Source organism: Lichenostomus cassidix, chromosome 22 (genome assembly GCF_008360975.1).
Source record: "Lichenostomus cassidix isolate B80296 chromosome 22, HeHo_3.0, whole genome shotgun sequence".
NCBI lineage: Eukaryota > Metazoa > Chordata > Aves > Passeriformes > Meliphagidae > Lichenostomus > Lichenostomus cassidix.
The window spans coordinates 4,975,165-4,995,442 of NC_139502.1; the positions used below are offsets into that span (position 1 = coordinate 4,975,165).

A 20,278-nucleotide genomic window follows, 5' to 3' on the forward strand; every position below is an offset into this window, starting at 1 on the left:
GAGTGCTGTGTCCAGTTCTAGGCCCCCCATTTAGGAAAGACTTTGAGATGCTGGAGTGTGTCCAGAGAAGGCCAACAAGGCTGATGGAGGGTCTGGAACACAAGCCCTGTGAGGAGCAGCTGAGGGAGTTGGGGTTGTTTAGTCTGGAGAAGAGGAGGCTCAGAGGAAACCTCATCACTCTCTACAACTCCCTGAAAGGAGATTGTAGCCAGGTGGGTGTTGGTCTCTTCTCCCAGCTGGAATAGGCAAGAGGACACAGTCTTAAGCTGTGCCGGCAGAGGTTTAGGTTGGATGCTGGGAAGAATTTCTTCACAAAAGGGTGATTGGGCACTGAAATTGGCTGCCCAGGGAAGTGGTAGAGTCACTGTCCCTGGAGGTGTTTAAGAAAAGACTGGATGTGGCACTCAGTGCCATGGTCTAGTTGACAAGGTGGTGTTAGGTCACAGGCTGGACTTGATGATCTCAGAGGTCTTTTCCAACCTGGATGATTCTGTGATTCTGTGAAACAGGGAAGGGTCTGAGCAGTGTCACCCTGGAGCATGGAACAGCTCTGGAGGTAACCTATGTGTCCCCCTGTTTGGGGTGGGTGGGACCCTCTGGGTTTTGGGGTGCTGGTGGAAGCAGGATTTAGCCCTTGATGTGGGTCCATGCCCAGTCTGGGGGAGTCAGGACACCCTGCTCCCCACCCTGTCCCACTGTGGGGACATGGCTGGAGGGGATCTCCCCAAAATGCCCCCCTCCATCTGGCTCATTTCTAGTGCACTCTGGTCAGTCTCTGCACCCCAGAGCTCACTGGTGAGGAGCTCCTCCACCCTGACATCCCGCCAAGTACACCCAAAGAGCCCCTTATCTCTAGGCCAACCCCCTTGGGGTGGCTTTCCCCCAGCAATGGGGCTGGGGCGCACTGGAGCCCTCCTTATTGAGGATGTGTAGGGGGGTGTAGGCAAGAGAAGTTCCTTGGCCACCCCATATGTGTGGGGCAGCCCCATGGGGTTCTCCCTGCCAGCATGGAGGGAGAGGCACAAGGAGCACTGGCCTGGCCCCAGAGAAGTCCACACACACCCCATTTATTCGGGGGACCAGAGCCGCCTCCTTCCCGCATCTGTGTCTGTTCCCACAGCACTCTGAGCGGGAGCACCAGCCCCTGCCATCCCCCCGCCGAGTCCAGCTCACTGCCCCATCATGCAGGCCATCTTGCAGGCCACAGCCGAGATGAGGGCAGCCCCACGCCCACTGCCTTCCTCTGACTGGATGAAGGTGATGTCACAGCCGGGTGTCAGCTGCCGCACTGTGGCGTGGAAGTGGTCCTTGAAGCTGGGGAGTGGGAAAACGGGGTCATAAATGGGGTCCAGGCTTGGGGGATGAAGGAAGAGGATAGGGATGATGGTGGGGGGAAGGGTCTGGGGATCCCCACCTGGGGTGGAGCTTGTAGACAGAGCCGTCGACACCAACAGTGATCTTGAGGGTGTCCTGACTGCGGCTCTCCCGCATGCGGTTGATGACACCGGCCAGCCCAGCCGAGCACATCTGGGCGGCACGTGTGGACACACTCTCACACACCCGGCGCACGATCTCACAGTCCGTCCGAGATGGCAGCAGCTCAAAGGCTGACAGGATGTTGTAGATCTGCTTGCGGTCATCAGAATCACTGGGGAGAGGGGAGAGAAGGGGATCAGCAAGGGCTGGGGAGTGGGGATCCTGGGCGAGGCAGCTGGAGAGGGATGGGGCAGTGATGGGATGGGGGAACCTCACATGGCACAGGTGTATGGGGGGACAGGATGGGGAACCCCAGTTGGGTCAGTCAGAGCAGGTTGGTGTGGGGTGATGGGATGGGGGACCCCAACATGGGGCTGCTGTAGAGGGCTGGTGTGGGGTGATGGAGGGACCTGGAAGTGGGCCCCCCTAATATGGGGTGATGGGACATGGGGCCCCAATGTGGGACAGAGCAGTCAGGTATGGGATGATGGGATCATGATGTCTCATCCTGATGGACTCATGACACGGGACATTGTGGTTTGGGTGGCAGGATGTGGGGACTCCAAGATGGACAGTCAGAGCAGACTGGTATGGGGTAACAGGATAAAGGACCCCAATACGATGAAGTCAAAGCATACTGGTATGGGATGATGGAATAGGGGGATCCCCATGTGGGTCAGCCCTGTGCAGAGTGAGTGCACAGACTGCTCAGTATGCCTGGACCAGTGGGGAGTGAGAGAACAGACCTCCCAGTGCACTGCAGACTGGGAGGCCAGTTTGGGGGTGTCACCCCCCAGCCTTGTACCTCTCGATCTGAGACATGAAGCGGGTCTCAAAGGTTCCACGGGTCTTGAGCTTCTCAGAGGCCTCCCCATTGAAGAGCAGGTTCTCATCCACCAGCTTCAGCAGCACCAGCCGCACAATCTCGCCCATGTACTTCCCCCCAATGATCTTCTCGTACCTGGGAGGGCATAGGCGAAGGGGTGGCATCAGCACTGGGATTTGAGGGGCCACATCCCACAGCACCTCCTCTTTCCTTCCCCCCTCCTTGATGGATGTGTTCTCGTGCATGGGCACAGCCCAGAGTGAAGGACACCCGTGCTGGGGAGCTGAGCCCAGCATGGCACAGGGGATGGGAGGGATGCCCAGAGGAACTGGATCTCTCCTATTCCTTACAGTTGCTGACCGGGGTTAAGTGAGGTCTCGTCCACCACACGGTCGTACTCCAGGAGGAACTCGTCCAGCTCCCCAGAGGCACCAAAGGCCCCCCACTCCGTGTTCACGCACATGCGCCCTTCATCGCCCTCCACCAGCTCCACGTTGTGCATCTCCTCCATGTAGCAGGCGTTACAGCCCGTCCCTGCCAGGAACTGGGGATGGGTCTGGGCGGCGGGCGGCAGCAGTGACACCCTCCGCCTCAGCCCTCCCATCCCAACTGGGATAAAGCTGGAATAGTCTTGTGGAGCAATGGGGAAGAACTGGAGAGGGTCCAGATGTATGTCAGGACAGGAGTTGGGACCCATATGGAGTCTGAGGGACATTCCTCAGCCTGGTGACTGGCACCATGGTATACAACTACTTCAAGGGTAGCTCCAGAACATGGGGGGAAGGTTCTAGACTAAAAGAGGGGAAATTCAGATTGGATACAGGGAAGAAATCCTTCAGTGTGAGGGTGGTAGGGACTAATACAGGTTTCCCAGAGAAGCTATGGCTGCTCCATCTGTGGAAGTGTTCCAAGCCAGGTTCGACAACCTAGTTTAGTGGAAGCTGCCCCTGCCCATAACATGGAACTGGATAATTCTTAAGGTCCTTTCCAACCCAAACCATTCTGTGATTTCATGAAAGCTGGAACCAAGGATGGTTGGGAACTTACTACAGAGGTCCCAAATCTGTATCCCTACTCCACCCGGAACTGGGATGCAATAGAATCATGGAATCATCAGAGTTTGAAGGGACCTGAAAGTTCATCTCATTCAACCACCCTGCCCTGGGGAGACTTTGACTAGGCCAGGTTGTTCCAAGGATAGAAGGGAAAGAGTCTCAAGTTGCACCAGGGGAGGTTTCTGTTGGATATTGGGAAAATTCCTTCATGGAAAGGGCTGTTCAGCCCTGGCACAGACTGCCCAGGGCAGTGGTGAAGTCCCTGTCCTTGGGGGGATTGAACAACCATGTGGATGTGGCACTTGGGGACATGGGTTAGTGGTGGTCTTGACAGTGCCAGGGGAACATTTGGACTTGATGACCTTTTCCAACTCAAACAATTCCATAATTCCATGCTAGACCTCATTTCAGAGTAAAAGAACTGACTGAACAGCCAGTGCCTGCTGCTCCATGAGCACCAGGAGTCAGTGACTGAGATCATCGCTGAGTGCTGCACTTGGAGTTGCACATCCTTGTCCTGCAGTGATCCTCTGCTCCCCACCCCCGCAGTGTTCCCACAGCCCTGGCTGGCCACTTGTCCCCATGGCAGGGTCCTGGGGGCTCTGGGCACTGTGCTGAGGCCAGCCCAGCCCCAAGAAGCTGATAAACATTCCAGCATGTGTTTACCCAGGTGAGGGGACGCAGAGCCCAGATGGCACATTGACACATGGCTGATGGCACTAAAGATAGTGAGGGGCTGGGGGGTGGGGGCTGCTCCCTGCTGGGAGTAGGGCATGAAGCCAGCAGGGTTCAAACTTATGCCCACCACCTGGCTCTTTGACACCAGCTGCCTTCCATGGGTCCCTATCTCTATGATGAAGTGTCAGAGCCACCAACAACCTGGGGGGAGGGCAGCCCTGTAGGGACCAACCCCTTTCTACTCCCAAAGTGCCCCAACCACCATGCTGGGGCCAGACAATGCCATTGGATTTCCCAACCACCAGACACCTCAGCAGGGTGCCACTGCCACCTCCCTGTCCTCTGTGTGTCCCCCCAAAAGGACAGGGGAAGCATCAGGAGAGCCGGGACCATGGGATGGTTCCCTGTCCTCAGCCACTTGTCCCTGAAGAAGGGGCATCTTACCCACAATCATCCCAACCTCACACCGGTGATCTTCATAGTAGCAGGAGATCATCGTGGCCACCGTGTCATTCACCATCGCCACCACATCCATCTCGAAGTCCTGAGGACAGGGACCACTGTGGGCTCATGGGGAGTCAGGCTGTCCCACAACAGGAGGTTTTGGGGTGGATGGTCCCCAAGGGTGAGGACCTGGCCATGTGTCATGCACAGGTGTGCACACATGCATGGAACAGCCCTGCCCAGAGACACACTTGGCTCCAGTGGCCCCATCATGGGGACAACTATGCTCCAGTGGTCCCTTCCTGGGGATACACCAGGCTCCAGTGGCCCTGTTGCAGGCACAGCCAGGCTTCAGTGAGCCCATTGCAGGGACGGCTGGGGGTGCTGGGGTCTCCGCACCACAGCGGTACCAGCACAGCTGTCTGATCCTCTCACCCCTCGCCGTTTGATTGCATCCCTCAGCAGCCCCACCACGTTGTTCCCTTCTGCACCAGACGCTTTGAAGCCCTTCGTCCAGTTCAGGAGGATGCCCTGGATTGGGGGTCAGACCGAAATGGGGGTCAGCCAGGGGCTGTGGGTGTAGCTGAGACTTGGGGACCCCTAAGCCCTTGTGCTGCCTGGCCACCCCCTCACCTTGTCAATGTCCTCGTGCCGCACGGGGAAGGAGAAAGTGAAGCCCAGGGGCAGCTTTTTGTGCTTCATCTGGTGCTTGTCCAGGAAATCAGAGATGCACTCAGAGATGTAGTCAAAGAGCTGGAAGACAGGAGGTCCAGCCTTTGCCAAGGGATGTTCCCACCCTCCCACTGCCCTTGGATGGACACTGTCCCCACCATGGGTTCCCCAGGCCTGGCCAACCCCCGGTTTCTGCTGGCTGGAGGGATGAGGGTGTCCCCTCCAGTGTCTCCACTGAAACACACACAATGGAAGGGACTGGGAGGGGATGGGATGCCCCGTGTGCTCCACTGACCATCTCAGCTGTCCCAGTCATGGCATCCTCCGGGATGGAATACATCTGGTGCTTCGTCTTCACCTTCCACTGCCCCTCTTCCCCCTCGCCCACCTTCACTAGCATCACACGAAAATTGGTGCCGCCCAAGTCCAGTGACAGGAAATCTCCCACCTCTGCAAAGCCAGGGAGAGGGGGAGAACGTGATGGGCTCTAAGTAGGCTCAGCCTTCCACATGGAGCTTGATGGGGTCTGAGGAGGGGGTGACACACAAGAGACTAGGAGTGACACTGTACCAGAGCCCTCAGGGGTGGAGCGGACATAGGTGGGCAGCATTTTGACAGAGGCTTCCTCATGTGTCTCCAGCTTGAGCCCTCGGTCCATCTCCTTCTGCATCCGGTACATCACCTTCTTCAGGTCCTCCTCCTTCAGCTGGAACTCCGACAGGATCTGCTCCACCTGCACACAACACAGTATCAGCCAGGGACAAGGGGTATGGGATGCAAGGGGCCTGAACTGCAAGAAATAGCCAAATTTTCCTTCCCCCAGCCCTAGGTTTCCCCATTGGCACATGGACACCCTGAAATGCATTATTCCATCGCTCTGCTATTCTCCTCCAGCTGAAGAGATGCACCAGGGAATCCAAAGGACCATCACAAGGCACCAAGTCCCCTTCTGGTGCTGCCTGCAGGATGACACAGGCAGCTCTGGGGTCCCTGGGGACAAGGTTGGCACTGGGGTTCTGCTGTCCCTGTCACTCAGCCGAATTTTTTTGATGGTTGTGTAGAAGCCGGCACCATTCCAGCAATGAGCGGGGACATCCCATCCTGATGAATCCCAGGGTCATTCCCAGCAAGGAGCACTTCTGGCCATGCCATTGAGGAGCACAGCATCTCCCATGAAGGATATGGGATTCTTTTATGATAAAGATGGTGGTGTGTCTTCCTTGTTCCCCTGGGAGCATCCCTCTCCTTTTATCCCACTGGGAATCATGGGTATCATTTTTCACCCATCAAATGTGGGGCTAATATGGGCAGAGGGCAGGCAGGCAGGAATATTCTTGGGGATTGCTGCCTTGCCTTGCTGCCAGGGAGAGCCGCAGGGCCCACTCCAGGGAAGCACCTGGCAAGCAGGATCCGTGTTTATCCTTTCCGTAGCAACCCCGGGCTTGGCGCAGCCTCCATTAGACGGCAGGGCTGGGGCCAGGTGCCCTGGCTGTCAGATGGAGCTGGAGCCGGCACTCCTCTGCCAGCTGCAGTCGGCAGCATTAGGGGTCATTAGTCACTGGGCTCCAGGTAGGCTCCAATGCTCTCACTGGCTCATAGATATTTGCCTCAAGACTGCTGCTGTTTCCTGACAGGTTTTGGGGTAGGTGGCTCAGTAAAGCATTTGGGGTGTGATTTGCAGCATCCCAACATTGGGGGCACCCTTTGCCTTGGCTCAGTCCAACTGCCCTCCATCATGGCACATCATCCGGCCCCCAGTGCCGTCCCTTGGCCTCCAATCCCCCAAGTGGGGGCTCAGCCCAAATATCTGAGGCCCTGCAGAGCTTCTGTGGCCTCAGCCATCACCCGCAGCTGGGTGGGAACCTGGCGCCCTGGCAGGATTCTGGCATCCTGGCACCTCCCCACTCCATCCTGGTCCTCAGTACTGGGGGCTCCATTAGCCCTGGACCCCCAGGTGCTGGGAGACAAGACCCCAAGATATATGGCTGCAGCACAGACCCCACGGGGTCAGGGACATTGCCGGACACCCCAGAACAGAGCTGGTCACCCACGGCAGCACTGTGGTGAGGTTTGCCATGATCCAGAATGTGTTTGGCCCAGGATTGGAAAAATCCTGCCAGGAAAAGCATGGAGTTGGATTTGGTCATCTCTCTTGGGTTGTTGGCTGAAGGTATTCAGTGCTAATCCATCCCACAGTGCCACTTGGTATGGGAACACCAGATCTGCCACAGCTGGAGGGTTCCTGTCCCAAGGCTGTTACCAGGGAGTCCGAATTTTATTTCCCCAATGTTTTTTCCATCTCAGCACCACATGTCCCTCTCATCTCTTCACTCGCCTTCAAAACAATGGGTTTGGCTTTTCCCTGGCAGGATTTGGCTCTTCCCATATGATGTTATCTGGCTCTCAGCTTCCCATGGAAACGGTGTGCTCCAGTGCATCCCACAAAAGAGATGGAGCTGGGAACCATGTGGCTGCTGGCTGCAGTGGCTGGTAACACCCGTCTCTGCTGGTCCAGAACATGTCGAGTCCCCTCAGTGTCTTCTTGGTGTCCCCTTGGTGTCCCAGCTGGCAGCAGGGAATGTCTCCACTGTCCTCACCCATCACCCCATGAGCTCAATCCATCTGGGAGAGAATGCTTTCCATAAACTCGTGTTTGACTGGGGATGAGCTGTGTGCCATCCTGCTAGGTGTCTTGGTGACAACAATGACAACCAGCTGAAGGCGGTGACGGGCCCCATCTTATCCTGTGAATGCAGCTGCGTGGCTGCAAGATGCCCAGGGTGATGTTGGGATGGTGGGAGCATCCCACCCCAGCAGAGCATACCACTAATGCTCCCAGCTCTATCATGAGCCCTCAGTGCTGTGGGGCCTGTGCTGTCCTGAGGGGTGACCCCAGGAATGGGGACCCCCTGGGGCATACTGGGCTGCCCCCAGGTTGCCCAGGAGCTGGTGTCCTCCCCGCCAGCTATCCTCCTGGCTATCTCTGTTGCAACCTTGGGAGATGCTGGGAGCACCTGGCTGCTCACTCCAGGCAAGGATGGAACCCCGGTGAGGATCTGCACTGTTTCCCACACCCACTAGGCACCCCCAGCCCCCCAGCATTGCCCTGGCAGCAGCCTCACCTTCTCCTTCCTGCTGCTCTCCATCCTGGCTCGGTGATCCAGCATGGGGGCAGCTGGTGGGGTAGGGTGGGCTGCGGGCCAAGCCGTGCCCCCCTCAGCCCCTGTGCCCCCACCGTGGTGCCTGGCCTTGGGGAGCCCTCTGCTGTGTCCTGGAGAGTGTCTGGCAGGCGCTGGGCTGCTCCGTCCTTTGCTCTGTCCCTCGCTCCACACGCGGATGCTCCACTTTCGCTGCGTTATCTCATCTGACACCCCAGTCCAGCATCCACCGAGGGCGTTCCGATGCCCCCAGGCCTCAAGCGGAGGGGCAGGGAGCAGGGCCTGGGGCTCTGGTGCGATCAGCCCTGTCACCCCACATCCTTCGCTCCAAGGTGTTTCCGCACACACTCTCCTGCCTGCTTCCTTAATGTGTCAATAAATTCCCAGGCTGGTGTTGGCGTGGGGGTCTCAGCCCAGTGCAGTGGGTTATGGCAGCCCGTGGGAACCCCCTGGTTCGTTGGTGAGGCTCGGCCAGGACCCTCCCTGCAGGGGCCGCTGGCCCCGTCACGAGAAGCACCACGCCCCGGGTCACCCGTGTCCCCGTTGTCATACCAACGGCTCGATGGTGGTGGCAAGCACTCCACCGGCCAGCTTGGCAACCGGCATGCTCCCATGGAGACCGCAGACACAGCACGGCCTACGGACACCCGCAGAGGGGTGAGGGTGACTGGGAAGTGCTCTGAGCTCCCAGGATGGGAAAGGATCCAGCGGTGCTGGGATTGACACCAGGCATCGTAACAGATTGGTGATGTGTGCTGGACTTGAGGACAGGGATGTGGCGACCCCCATTATCCCTGGAGCTGTGTTATCCATCAAGTGTTGTGGCAATAAGGGACTATGGAGGTCCGAATGGTACAAGGAGCACCCTTGATCATGGGTGGACCCCAAAACCTCCTGGTGTTGATCTGTGGCAGCATTTCCTCAGACACAGAGCTGGGGAGGGTCCCAAGAAGCCTGGATTGATGTCAGGGGTGATGGCGCCATGGGGGACTGAGGGGCTCTGGGGAAGACAGAGGGTTTGGGGTCGCCATGGGTGACACCACACAGGGGCCCAAGGAGGTCCATGGGGGACTGAGGGGTCTCTGGGGAAGGCAGAGGGTTTGTGGGTGTCAGAGCAGGGCCTAGGGGATACAGGGCCATCCCACAGTACCTCATCTGCACACGGGGTACCTGGGGGAACAGGAGGGCTCTCGCAGCCCTGCTCCTATGCTGGTGCCCACCCATAGAGGGGTCCTTACCCCTCAGAGGGGTTCAAAACCCTTGGGGGTTCACCCACGTCTTGTCAGTACAATCCCACCATGGAGGGGTCTCCACCCAGGGGCAGAACAGCCCCATGGAAGGGTCCCCACACCCCAGGGCATCCCCCAGCACCCGGGGAAGGCTGTTTCCCCCCAGGGGACCCTCCTCAGAGAGAGTAACCACACCATAATGAGAGGCCCCCACACAGTGGGGGTCACACCCCACAGAGGGACCCCCGCCCCACAGAGGGGTCCCAGCCTACGGACCCTGTCCCTCCAGGCGTCCCTAGCCCACAGCGGGAGAAGGGAACAGGCCCCGCCCCCGTCGCCCTGTCGGTCCGGCACAGCACCCCCTGCTGGCCGCCCTGAGGAATGAGCGCTGCCCCACGACGCCACTGCGGCGCTGATTGGACGAGGCCGGAAGGAGGGGAGGCGGGTGATGATTGGTCAGAAGGCTGAGGTGTCGAAGTGAGCAGCGCGTGCGCAGAGCAGGAAGAGTCCCGTGGCACTGTCCGGGCCCGGGGCAGGCGCGGTTCCACTTCCGGGTTGCACCCATCGGTCTTTCGGCAGCTGCTTGCGTTGAGCTGCGACCGCAGCGTCGGTACCGGGGCGGGCGGGGGACTGGGCTATACTGAGTCATTACGGGCTGTACAGGGGAAGGCGGGGCTGGGCTATCTGGATTTACTGGGGGCCGAGGGCTGGGTTGTAGTGGGTTATACTGAAGAGTGGCCGGGTTACACTGGGTGGAGGGACTGGGTTTTACTGGGTTATACGGGGGTGAGGGCTGGGTTATATTGAGACAGCTGGGAAAGTTGAGGGCGGGGGTTGATTGGGCTGGACTGGGGAGGCCTGGCTGGGCGGGGGTCGGGATGCAGTGTCAGGCTGGGCTATGGGGGTCTGGCTGCCTGGGATAGCATTTAAAGGACGGAAGGAAGGTTGGGGGGAGCCCCAGGCACAGTGGTGGCATAGGGAGGTCTGGGGGTGTCCTGGCCCCTGCATGACCTCAGCTTCAACCCTTCCTTTCCCCCCAGACCCACGGAGCCGCTGTGATGAGGCTCTACAGCCTAAGTGTCCTTTACAAAGGTGACCCCAAAGTGCATTTGCTCAAAGCTGCCTACGATGTGTCCACCTTCAACTTCTTTCAGAGATCCAGGTGGGTGTCAGGTGGCTGGAACCTTTGGAGGGAAACTGGGGAGGGGGAGTTGCTCCTGTGTGCTGGAGGCTGGCACATGTCTCAGGCAGGACCTTGAGGAGGGGAAGCAGAAGCTTTTGGGAGGCTTTCTGCTCCACTGGGGCTGCAGAGGCAGCAGTGAAAGGCTTTTCTTAAGGGGTGATACCCCCAGAGCCATTCCTTGGGGAGCTGTGACATGCTGCAGCGCTTGAAGTGATGGGTCAGCCTCAGGAATGGAGTGAAAGTCCTGGAGCCCCGGCCAGCAGTAGATCAGGCCTGACGCCACAAATCCTCCAGCGCAGCCAAGCAATGAAATCTGAGTGCAGGGAATGCCCTGGGAGTGGGGTCAACTCTTCCCCCTCAGGTGGGTTGAGAGGAGGCCCAGCTGTGTTGGGCTGACAGGACTTACCTGGATCCTGGTGCCCATGGGTTGTTTGGAGTCATGTAAAGCTTTTCCCAGCCCACAAAACCTTGCTCAGGTTATTCCAATGGCTTCAGGTGGGCTGGTTGAGCTCTGGATGCCAGTCCAGGCTTCCAGTGTTCCGCTGCCCACTGCAGGCATACAGGGATCAGGGAGGTCATGGCAGCTCCCAAGAAGTTCCTGAAGCAGTAAAAGCAGGAACATGCTGTGGAATAGCCAAGGTTTCCTTGCTGTGGAATAGGTGCCTGCTTCAAATGGTGAAGGAGTTAGGAAATTTTTCTGGGACCCAAATTTTCCATGCCAAGGTTTTATGGAGCCTCAGGAACATTTAATTATGTAATTCCAGGGATAAAGGGGAAAGGCTGAAGTAAGACTGTCTTAAAAAGCTCTTAGCCAAATGTGCAAGTGGGATACGGAGCAGTGCTGGTGTGTGACATCAGCTCCAATCTCAAAACACTCTGTAGCTGCAGCTCTTGTTTACCCAAATCCTGAGGAAATTCCCTGTGTGGTTATACTGTGGGCTTCCCCGGTAGTGGGCTGTGTCTTTGCTTAAAGGAAAGTCTGGGATTTTGGGAAGAGCAATGATGTTTGGAGGGGGAGGATGGTCTGTGCATGTAAGTCTTGGAGCTCTTCCCAGGATCTGATGCTTGTCCCAGGTGTGATGTTTAAGGTGTGTTTAGCTGAAGTTTGGGTTAAAATGCTTCATAACCATTTTTTTGAGGCTGTGGAGTTCCCAGAGAGTTGAGTTGAAGGGTTGGATCTGGGATAAACAAAGCTGTGGCTCCTGGGAGCTGTGGAACCTGCTGGGCAGGAGCACAGGGCTGGGCTGTGCCAGTGCCGCATCTCTGCTGAACATCTACCAAGGAATTTGGCAGGGTCAGGAAGGCAGAGTGAAGTCTTCAGTGGGCAGTTTCTTTAGGAATACTGGAGAATAAAAGCTGTATTCTCAGTGGAAGAGTTGTCCTTGAAGAAGATACATATTGGGGTCTAACTGACATATGGTTGGACTCAGTCATCTTAAATGTCTTTTCCAACCTAAATATGAAATCCTGGGATCATGGTGGGGGCTGTGGCAGCAGATCCCTAGACTAGGAGGAAGGTGTCCATGCTCCCTCTCTGCCAAAGCAGATATGTTCAGGATGTTCAAGAATCCTTGGGCTGGACTTTTCTCTGCAGTGCCCAAAACCCTGACAGTCCAGAGTCTCTCTGTGGAGCTGGTGTCTGGGCTGGGAGGAATTCAGACCCCTCTAAGGCACGTGTAAACTGTGAAAGGCATTTTCCCCTCTGCAATTGCTTCCAGTGGTGGAAGGCTCAAGAAACCATGGTCTTTGACATGCCAATGTCTGTGTCCGGTGACATTTCCTTGGCACCACGTCACCTCCCAAGCAGGAGCTGTCCCACTCCTTGGTATTTGGCAAACTCTGTAACCTGATCCCTGACAAATATCCATTCCTGGGATTTTCCAGCTGAATTGGGGGATATGTTGCCTCACATTGGTTAATCCCAGCATGCCCAGGATGTGGTGTTTTGTAATCCCAGCATGCCCAGGTTTATTTTACTCTTGCTCATTGTTTTTGGCCTCTTTTCCTTTGCTGTGGGGTGAGGAGGGATCACTGAGAAGGCTGTTGGACAGGCCTGAGCCTGGGCTCAGGAATGTTTCTTAAACTTAGAGCAAGTCTGGCTTAAGGATATTCCTTAACTTTGACTCACAGTGGTGGCTGGGTGCCTGTGGGGTCAAACATCCACCCGGGGATGGGGAGGGTATCCCTGTCCTGGGCTCATCCCCAGTGTGAGCAGGGGGAGTTCTGCCCCTGTGACCAGCTCAGGTGAGACCTCACCTGCAGAGCTGCCTCAGGCTCTGGTACCTGACATCAGAGGGATGTGGAGCTGCTAGAACAAGTTCAGAGGAAGCTGTGAAGATGCTCTGAGGGCCAGAGCCTCCCTGCTCTGGGGCCAGGCTGGGAGAGCTGGGGGTACTCACCTGGAGAAGAGAAGGATGTGGGGACACCTTAGAGTACCTTCCAGTGCCTAAAGGGGCTCCAAAAGAGCTGGAGAGGGACTTTGGATACAGGCATGGAGTGACAGGCTGGATTGATGGGCAAATGCCAGCACTGTGAGAATCAACAAGGCCAAGTGCCAAGTCCTAGTCTTGGGCCACAACAACTGCAGGTGGTGCTTCAGGCTGGGAGCAGAGTGGCTGGAGAGCTGGAAAATAACCTGCAGCTCCTGATTGACAGTGGCTGGACATGAGCCCAGGTGCGCAAGGAGGCCAATGGCACCTAGTCTGTACCAGCCATGGTGTGGCCACAGGCCCAAGGCAGTGACCATCCCCTGTGCTGGCACTGCTGAGGCCCCTTGAGTGCTGTGTCCACCTCTGGGCCCCTCATAGCAAGAAGGACGTTGGGGAGCTGGACCGTGTCCAGAGACAGGAAGGGAGCTCAGGAAGGGGCTGGGGCACCAGGAGCAGCTGGAGGGGCTCAGCCTGGAGAAAAGAAGGCTCATGGGGGACCTTCTGGCTCTCCACATCTCCCTGACAGGAGGGGACAGTTAGGTGGGGGTCAGGCTCTGCTCCCAGGGAACAAGGGACAGGATGAGAGGAAACAGCCTCAAATTGTGCCATGGGAAGTACAGGCTGGACATCAGGAGGATTTTTTCCATAGAGGGAGTGGTCAGACACTAGAATGGACTGCTCAGGGAGGTGGTGGAGACACCATCCCTGGAGGTGTTTACAAGGAGTGACTGGATGTGGCACTCAGTGCTCTGGTCTGGGTGGCCAGGTTGGATTTGATGATCCTGGCCATCTTTTTCAACTTAAATGATTCTGTGATTCTATGACATGACAAGGAGGAATGGACAAATATCCCATGGACAGAGATCAGGGTTAGGTTGGACATTGAGAAGAAATTCTTTCCTTTAAGGGTGGTGAGGCCCTGGCACTGTTTGCCCAGAGAAGAGGCTGTGGATGCTGAATCCCTGGAATTGTTCAAGGCCAGGTTGGTTGGGGCTTGGAGCAATTTGTCATGTTATTCTGGTCTTCAAGAAAGGCAGTAAGGAGGACCGTGGAAATTACAGGCCTATCAGTTTCACTTCACTGCCTGATAAAATAATGGAAAAGGTTATTCTGAGAGGTATTGAAAAACACCTGGAGGATGATTCAGTCATCAGCCATTACGGCTTCAGGAGGTGAAAGTCTTGCTTCTTGAACTTGATTTTCTCCTAATACCCACCTGGTTGATCCAGGAAAACCACTTGATGGAATCTTTTTGGATTTCAGCCATAGCTTTTGATACTATCTCTCCCAGGATCCTTCTGGACAAACTGTCCAGCCCCCAGCTGGATAAACACATCATGGGATGGCTCACGGGTCAGGCACAAAAAGTGATTGTGACTGGGGTGACATCAGACTGGCACTGGTCACTCGTGGGGTTCTACAGGGTTCCATCCTCAGTCCTCTGGTCTTCAATGTCTTCATTAATGACCTGGACTGAGGACTTGAATACTAAGTAAGTTTGCTGATGACACGAGGTTGGGAGGAGCTGTTGAATCCCTTGAGAGCAGAGAAGCCCTGCAGAGAGACCTCGACAAATCAGAGAGATGGGCAATCACCAACTGATTGGTGGAGTTGTGTGAAGTTTAACAAGGGAAGGTGCTGGATTCTGGACCTGGGATGGAGTGTGTGTATGGACTGAGGAATGAGAAGCTGGAGAGCAGCTGCAGGAAGGGCCCTGGGAGTCCTGGTCCATGGCCAGCTGGATCTGAGTCAGCAGTGCCCTGGCAGCCAGGAGGGACATCCCTGTCCTGGCATTGGCCAGGGAGGGATTGTCCTGCTGTGCTCTGCGCTGAGGTGGCCTCACCTCGAGTCCTGGGGCAGTTTTGGGCACAACAATATAAAAAAGACATGAAGCCATTGGAGAGTTCAAAGGAGGCCACAAGGATGGGGAAAGGTCTGGAGGGCCATATGAGGAGTGTCCGAGGGCACTAGGTATATTCTGCTGAAGGAGACTGAGGGAACATTGTGCTCTTCAACATCTTCAACATCCTCCTGAGGGGCAGTGGAGAAGCAGTTCTGATCTCTGCTTTCTGTGACCAGTGGTAGGACTCAAGGGAATGGCTGGAGCTGAGTCAGGGGAGGTTTAGGATGGATATCAGGAAAAGGCTTTTCCTTCATGGGTGTTTAGGCACTGAGCAGGCTCCTCAGGGCAGTGGTCACAGCACCAAGTCTAAGTTCAAGATGCATTTGGACAATGCTCATAAGGCCAGGGTGGGATGGTTGGGGTGCTCTGTGCAGAGCCAGAGGTTGGACTTGATGATCCTGATGGGTCCCTTCCAACTCAGCTTACTTTATGGTTCTGTGATTCTAGTGGAAGGTGTCAGCAGCGGGTGGAACTGGATGGTCTTTAAGGTCCCTTCCAACCCAAAGATTCCATGATGCAGCTGGTCATCAGGTTTTGGCCGGGCAGACCCGGGTTCAATGGCTTTTTTGCTTTGTGCTAAATCTCCAGAAAGCAAGTTCAGTCCAAGGACACAAGTCTGTCACTGCAGCCAGAGGGATCAGGGTGCTCCCCTGGGTCTGGGGAAGATCTAGAGGGATCTGGTTGGTGGCTGGAGGTGTTTGTTTGGGGGTTGCCACTCTGCAGAGGTGCAGGATCCAGCCTCTTCCCAAAGGAAAACCCACCACTCAGCTGCAGCCCCCCAGTCTGCTCTTGGGGGATGGTGGGGGAAGGGTTTGTTACCCCAACACACTGGGGAGTTGTGAGACAGCTGTTTCCTGCCAGCACTGCCCTCTGGCCTGATGCTCTGTCCCCACAGCGTGCAGGAGTTCATGATGTTCACGAGCCAGCTGATTGCGGAGCGCTCGGCGCTGGGCAGCAGGGCCTCCATCAAGGAGCAAGGTGAGAGCAGCCTGCACATCCACTTCCCTCGGGCCCCATTCCTGGGAAAAGTCAGACCCAACCCAGAGTCTGGCTGAGGAGCACTGATGGCGTGAGGTGCTGAGCCAGGTGTGAGCCCAGCCCAGTACTACAGAGGTTTTGGAGGGAGCAGGGACCTACTCCAGTGTCTGTGCTCTCCCTGTCTCCCTTAGGACCCCCAGAGCTGTTGGGTTGCAGTCCCCCCACCACAGAGTGGCTGTCCCGGCTTTGCCATGCAAGTCCAGGCTCCATATCCCCAGTTCTTGCCTCATTCCAGCCTCCCTGTCCTGCTTCACATGCCTCCCAAGCCCCAGGACATGTGGGGTGCAGCCTGGATTTGGCTGCTGGAGCCCTTTTAATGACACCCCAGCCTTGTTATTAATTAAACTTAGTTAAAATCAGGTTGAGCTCTTCCTTCTTTGTTTTTTATTTACCTCTGCCTACCCTGGGATGTCAGTTTCATGTCCCACAGTGCATGGCATGGGAGTGGTCCCCTGCCACAACAGAGTTTGGGACTGAGCCTCAAATTCTAAGCCTTTCCTGCTTTTCTAATGAAGTAATGGAAAATGCAGGTGCTGCTGACACCTTCCAGGGTGGTGTGGAGGCTGGGTGGAAGGCTGGGGGAGACTCGGGACCTTTGCTGCCCCTCTGACAAGAATTTTCTTCCCAGAGTACCTGTGCCACGTGTACGTCCGGAACGATGGGCTGGCCGGAGTGGTGATTGCAGACAATGAGTATCCACAGCGGGTTTGTTTCACCTTGCTGGACAAGGTGAGGGCACATGCTGGGAGCTGCTCCAGCAGGCTCCTTCAGTCTCCCCACCCTTGCACATGCAGAGCTTTGTGGATAGTCAGGGCCAGCCACCTCAGCCTGGGCATTGCTCTGGTCCTTGTGTGGTAAGACTGTTTGTTCGTGCCTCTGCTCTCAGATCATTCAAAAGGGATGGAGGAGGAGGAGGGTCATCAAAGTGGTCAGAGGGCAGGAGCACTTGTGGAATTGTTTTGGTTAGAAAAGCCTTCCAAGACCACTGAGTCCAACTATTCCCCCAGCATGGCCAAGGGCACCACTAAGCCATGTCCCCAGGTACCACATTCACATGTTTTTTTGAATGCTTCCAGGGATGGGCATTCTACCACTGGCCTGGGCAGCCTGTGTCAGGGCTAGACAGCCCTTTCCATGAAGGAATTTTCCCAATATCCAGCCTGAACCTCCCATGGCACAGCTTGAGGCCATTTCTTTTTGTCCTGTCCCTGGTTCCCTGGGAGCAGAGCCTGACCCCCACCTAACTGTCCCTTCCTGTCAGGGAGTTGTTGACAGCCAGAAGGTCCCCCATGAGCCTTCTTTTCTCCAGGCTGAGCCCCCCAGCTCCCTCAGCTGCTCCTGGTGCTCCAGCCCCTTCCTGAGCTCCCTTCCTGTCTCTGGATGTGGTCCAGCCCCCCAACGTCCTTCTTGCTATGAGGGGCCCAGAGGTGGACACAGCACTCAAGGGGCCTCAGCGGTGCCAGCACGGGATGGTCACTGCCTTGGGCCTGTGGCCGCACTATGGCTGGTACAGGTCAGGGGCCTCCTTGCACACCTGGACTCATGTCCAGCCACTGTCACCAGCACCGCCAGGTCCTTCTCCACCAGCAGTTTTCTAGCCACTGCCAGGGAGACAAACTGGGAGAGCTGGGGTGTCCAGCCTGGAGAAGAGAAAGCTTCAGGGAGACACCAGACCCCTTTCCAGTACCTAAAGGGGCTCCAAGAGAGCTGGAGAGGGAGTTTAGACAAGCACCTGGAGTGACAGGACAAGGGGCAATGGCTACCCACTGCCAGAGGGCAGCGTTAGACGGGACATTGGGAAGAAGTCCTTCCCTGTAGGATGGTAGGGACTAACACAGGTTTCCCAAAAAAGCTGGGGCTGCCCCATCCCTGGAAGTATTCAAGGCCAGATTGGACAGGGCTTGGAGCAACCTGGTCTAGTGGAAGGTGTCCCTGCCCATGGCAGGGGTGTGGATGAGCTTCAAGGTCCCTTCCCAATAATCTCCAGGTCTTCTATTTTGAGCAAAACCCCTCCAGCCACTGTGACCCCACAGCTGCAGCTCCTGGTTGGTAACTGCTGCTTCCTTGCTTGGCAGGTGCTAGATGAGTTCGCCAGGCAGGTCAGCAAGATGGACTGGCCCTCAGGGTCACCTGCCACCATCAGCTACTCTGCCTTGGATGGATACCTCAGCAAATACCAGGTACAGACCCCCAGGACCCTGCAGGATACCAGGGCAGAGGGTTCCTCTGTTCTGTGCAGCCTTGAAAATGGCTAGGGAGGTGGGCAACACTCTGGAGCATGCTGGGATTCTGGTGCTCTGAGGATGTGTCATGGGGACCCTGGTGTCCCCACGGTGGTGCCAGCGCCGTGTTGTTTCTCCCCAGAACCCCCGTGACGCCGACCCAATGACCCGAGTGCAGGCGGAGCTGGACGAGACCAAAATCATCCTGGTGAGGCTGCAGGGCCATGGCCGGATGCCCCTGCCTGCTCAAGCCAGTGGGCCCTAGGGGCACATTGTGGGGCAGGGGTAGAGTCGCCCCAGGCCAATCCCTGGAGAGCTCCCTGGTGTGGGAGCTTCTTTGTCTCTTCCCCTGTTTCTCTTCCCCCTTTTTTTCTCCTTGGGCTTTTCCCAGCTGGCCATACACAAGCACCAGGGCTCTGACCTCTCCTCTGTGCCCCTCCTCCAAATGCTAGTCTCTTCTCTGTCCTGTGACCCTGTGGGAGCTCTGCTGCTCCTGCCCCCAGCCAAATTCCCATCTCTCTTGGGGCTACAGAGCTGGGGGGCTGTAGGAATGGGGGATGGTGGCACCTCCATCTCCTGCTGCAGAGTGTGGGAAGGCTGGTGCTGGGGCTCAGCACACATTTCTCTGGCAGCACAACACTATGGAGTCACTGCTGGAGCGTGGGGAGAAGCTGGATGACCTGGTCTCCAAATCAGAGGTGCTGGGGGCACAATCCAAAGCCTTCTACAAAACGGTGGGTGTGGAGGGTTGCCCCCTCCCTGCGGGAGCTGGGGATGGGTGAAGTGTCATCTTTGAGGGGTCACCTGGGGGCAGAGCTCTGGGTGCCAGGCAGGGATCACCCCTGTTGTCACAGGCTTTGGGCCTGGAGCCAACCTGGGTGCCCCAGTTCCATCTGCAGAGCCCCCCAGCTCCTCAGTGGGGGTGTCCTGCACCCTGCAGTGGGTGGGAGGTGATGCCCATCCCAGTTGCTGGCACCAGCTCTGGCCAAAAGGAGAGGAGCCTCCCTGTCATCAGCCTTCGTGCCATGCTGGCCTCCTCTGGCAGGAGAGGGGCTGTGTGGGACCTCGGGTGGGTGGCCCTGGAATCTCCAAATCCATGGGGAGCTTTACAGATGGTTTTCCTTCTCTTCTTAGGCCCGAAAGCAGAATTCCTGCTGTGAAATCATGTGATGTGGAGCCTATGGTCTCCACCTCCAGACCACCAGCCCTGCACCCCCCTCTGCAGCCACCCCAGGAGTGTTCCTGGGGCTGGGCTGGGGGTTCCTCAGCCCCCTGGGCTGATGTGACTGTTGTCTCCCTTGAGGGGACACCAGGCCGGCACCTGTGGTGGAAGGTCCACACCAAAGACTTTCCATCCTCGGTGTTCTTGGGACAGCTTGGACCACAGGGCCCCTGGCCATGCAACCCCCTGCCTTCACACCCCCCCCCAGGAAGCCTGGAGGGGCCCCCCACTGCTGTCTGGGGGGTTGGGGAGCTTTTATGTATTTGTGTCCTAAGGGTAAGCTGGGTGGTGGGAGAAGGGAGGAAGGGAAAAAGAAGAGGTTTCTTGAGTGGGGGGTGTTCACTGCCCCCCTGGGCAGCTTCTCCCTATTCTGGTGAGCCTGGAGCTGTGTCCCAGTGCTGGGGGAGGGGGGGAGCTCACCAGCCTGCCCTGCACCTCAGAGCCCCTCCCCTGCTCCCACCAGCGAGGGTGGGGGGGCTCAGCACCTGCCAGGGCCCAGCAGCCCTCACTGCCTCCTCTTCCTCCTCCTTGGGAGGGGAAAAGTTGGGTTTGGGCTGTATCTCACGGTGCTGTGGCTGTTTTCATGCCCTGGCTGCACTGGCCAGGGGGATAAAGTCATCTTTGGCAGTTGTAGCTCTATTCACTCTCTGTTGCGTCCCAGAGTGGGATTTGAGATGAACATGTCCTGGGCACCCCGGCAGGGATGGATGCACTTGACCTTCTCTATCCACCTCTTACTTTCA

At 56.9% G+C, this 20,278-nt stretch overlaps 2 protein-coding genes across 3 annotated transcripts; one reads left to right on the forward strand and one right to left on the reverse strand.

The window, feature by feature from the left end:
* Positions 1 to 1,056: 1,056 nt before the first annotated feature.
* On the reverse strand, positions 1,057 to 9,798 carry GCK (glucokinase). The gene is made up of 10 exons (XM_085080450.1): positions 8,274 to 9,798; positions 5,722 to 5,884; positions 5,447 to 5,601; positions 5,113 to 5,232; positions 4,915 to 5,010; positions 4,480 to 4,579; positions 2,653 to 2,836; positions 2,282 to 2,437; positions 1,415 to 1,648; positions 1,057 to 1,314 (listed from the first exon to the last, which is right to left on the reverse strand). Exons 1-10 carry the CDS (start codon positions 8,316 to 8,318, stop codon positions 1,170 to 1,172), a joined length of 1,398 nt encoding a protein of 465 aa, XP_084936576.1. The 5' UTR covers positions 8,319 to 9,798; the 3' UTR covers positions 1,057 to 1,169.
* Positions 9,799 to 10,004: 206 nt separating this feature from the next.
* YKT6 (YKT6 vesicular SNARE protein) lies at positions 10,005 to 20,168 on the forward strand. Of its 2 annotated transcripts, none has more exons than XM_085080454.1 (8): positions 10,005 to 10,148; positions 10,579 to 10,700; positions 15,949 to 16,031; positions 16,720 to 16,820; positions 18,167 to 18,271; positions 18,456 to 18,521; positions 18,946 to 19,047; positions 19,448 to 20,168. In XM_085080454.1, the coding sequence occupies exons 2-8, from the start codon at positions 10,597 to 10,599 to the stop codon at positions 19,481 to 19,483; spliced, it is 597 nt and encodes a 198-aa protein (XP_084936580.1). In that variant the 5' UTR covers positions 10,005 to 10,148; positions 10,579 to 10,596; the 3' UTR covers positions 19,484 to 20,168. The 2 variants fall into 2 exon arrangements, with proteins under 2 accessions (XP_084936580.1, XP_084936581.1); XM_085080455.1 differs by having other exon boundaries at positions 10,016 to 10,144.
* The last annotated feature ends 110 nt before the right edge of the window (positions 20,169 to 20,278 follow it).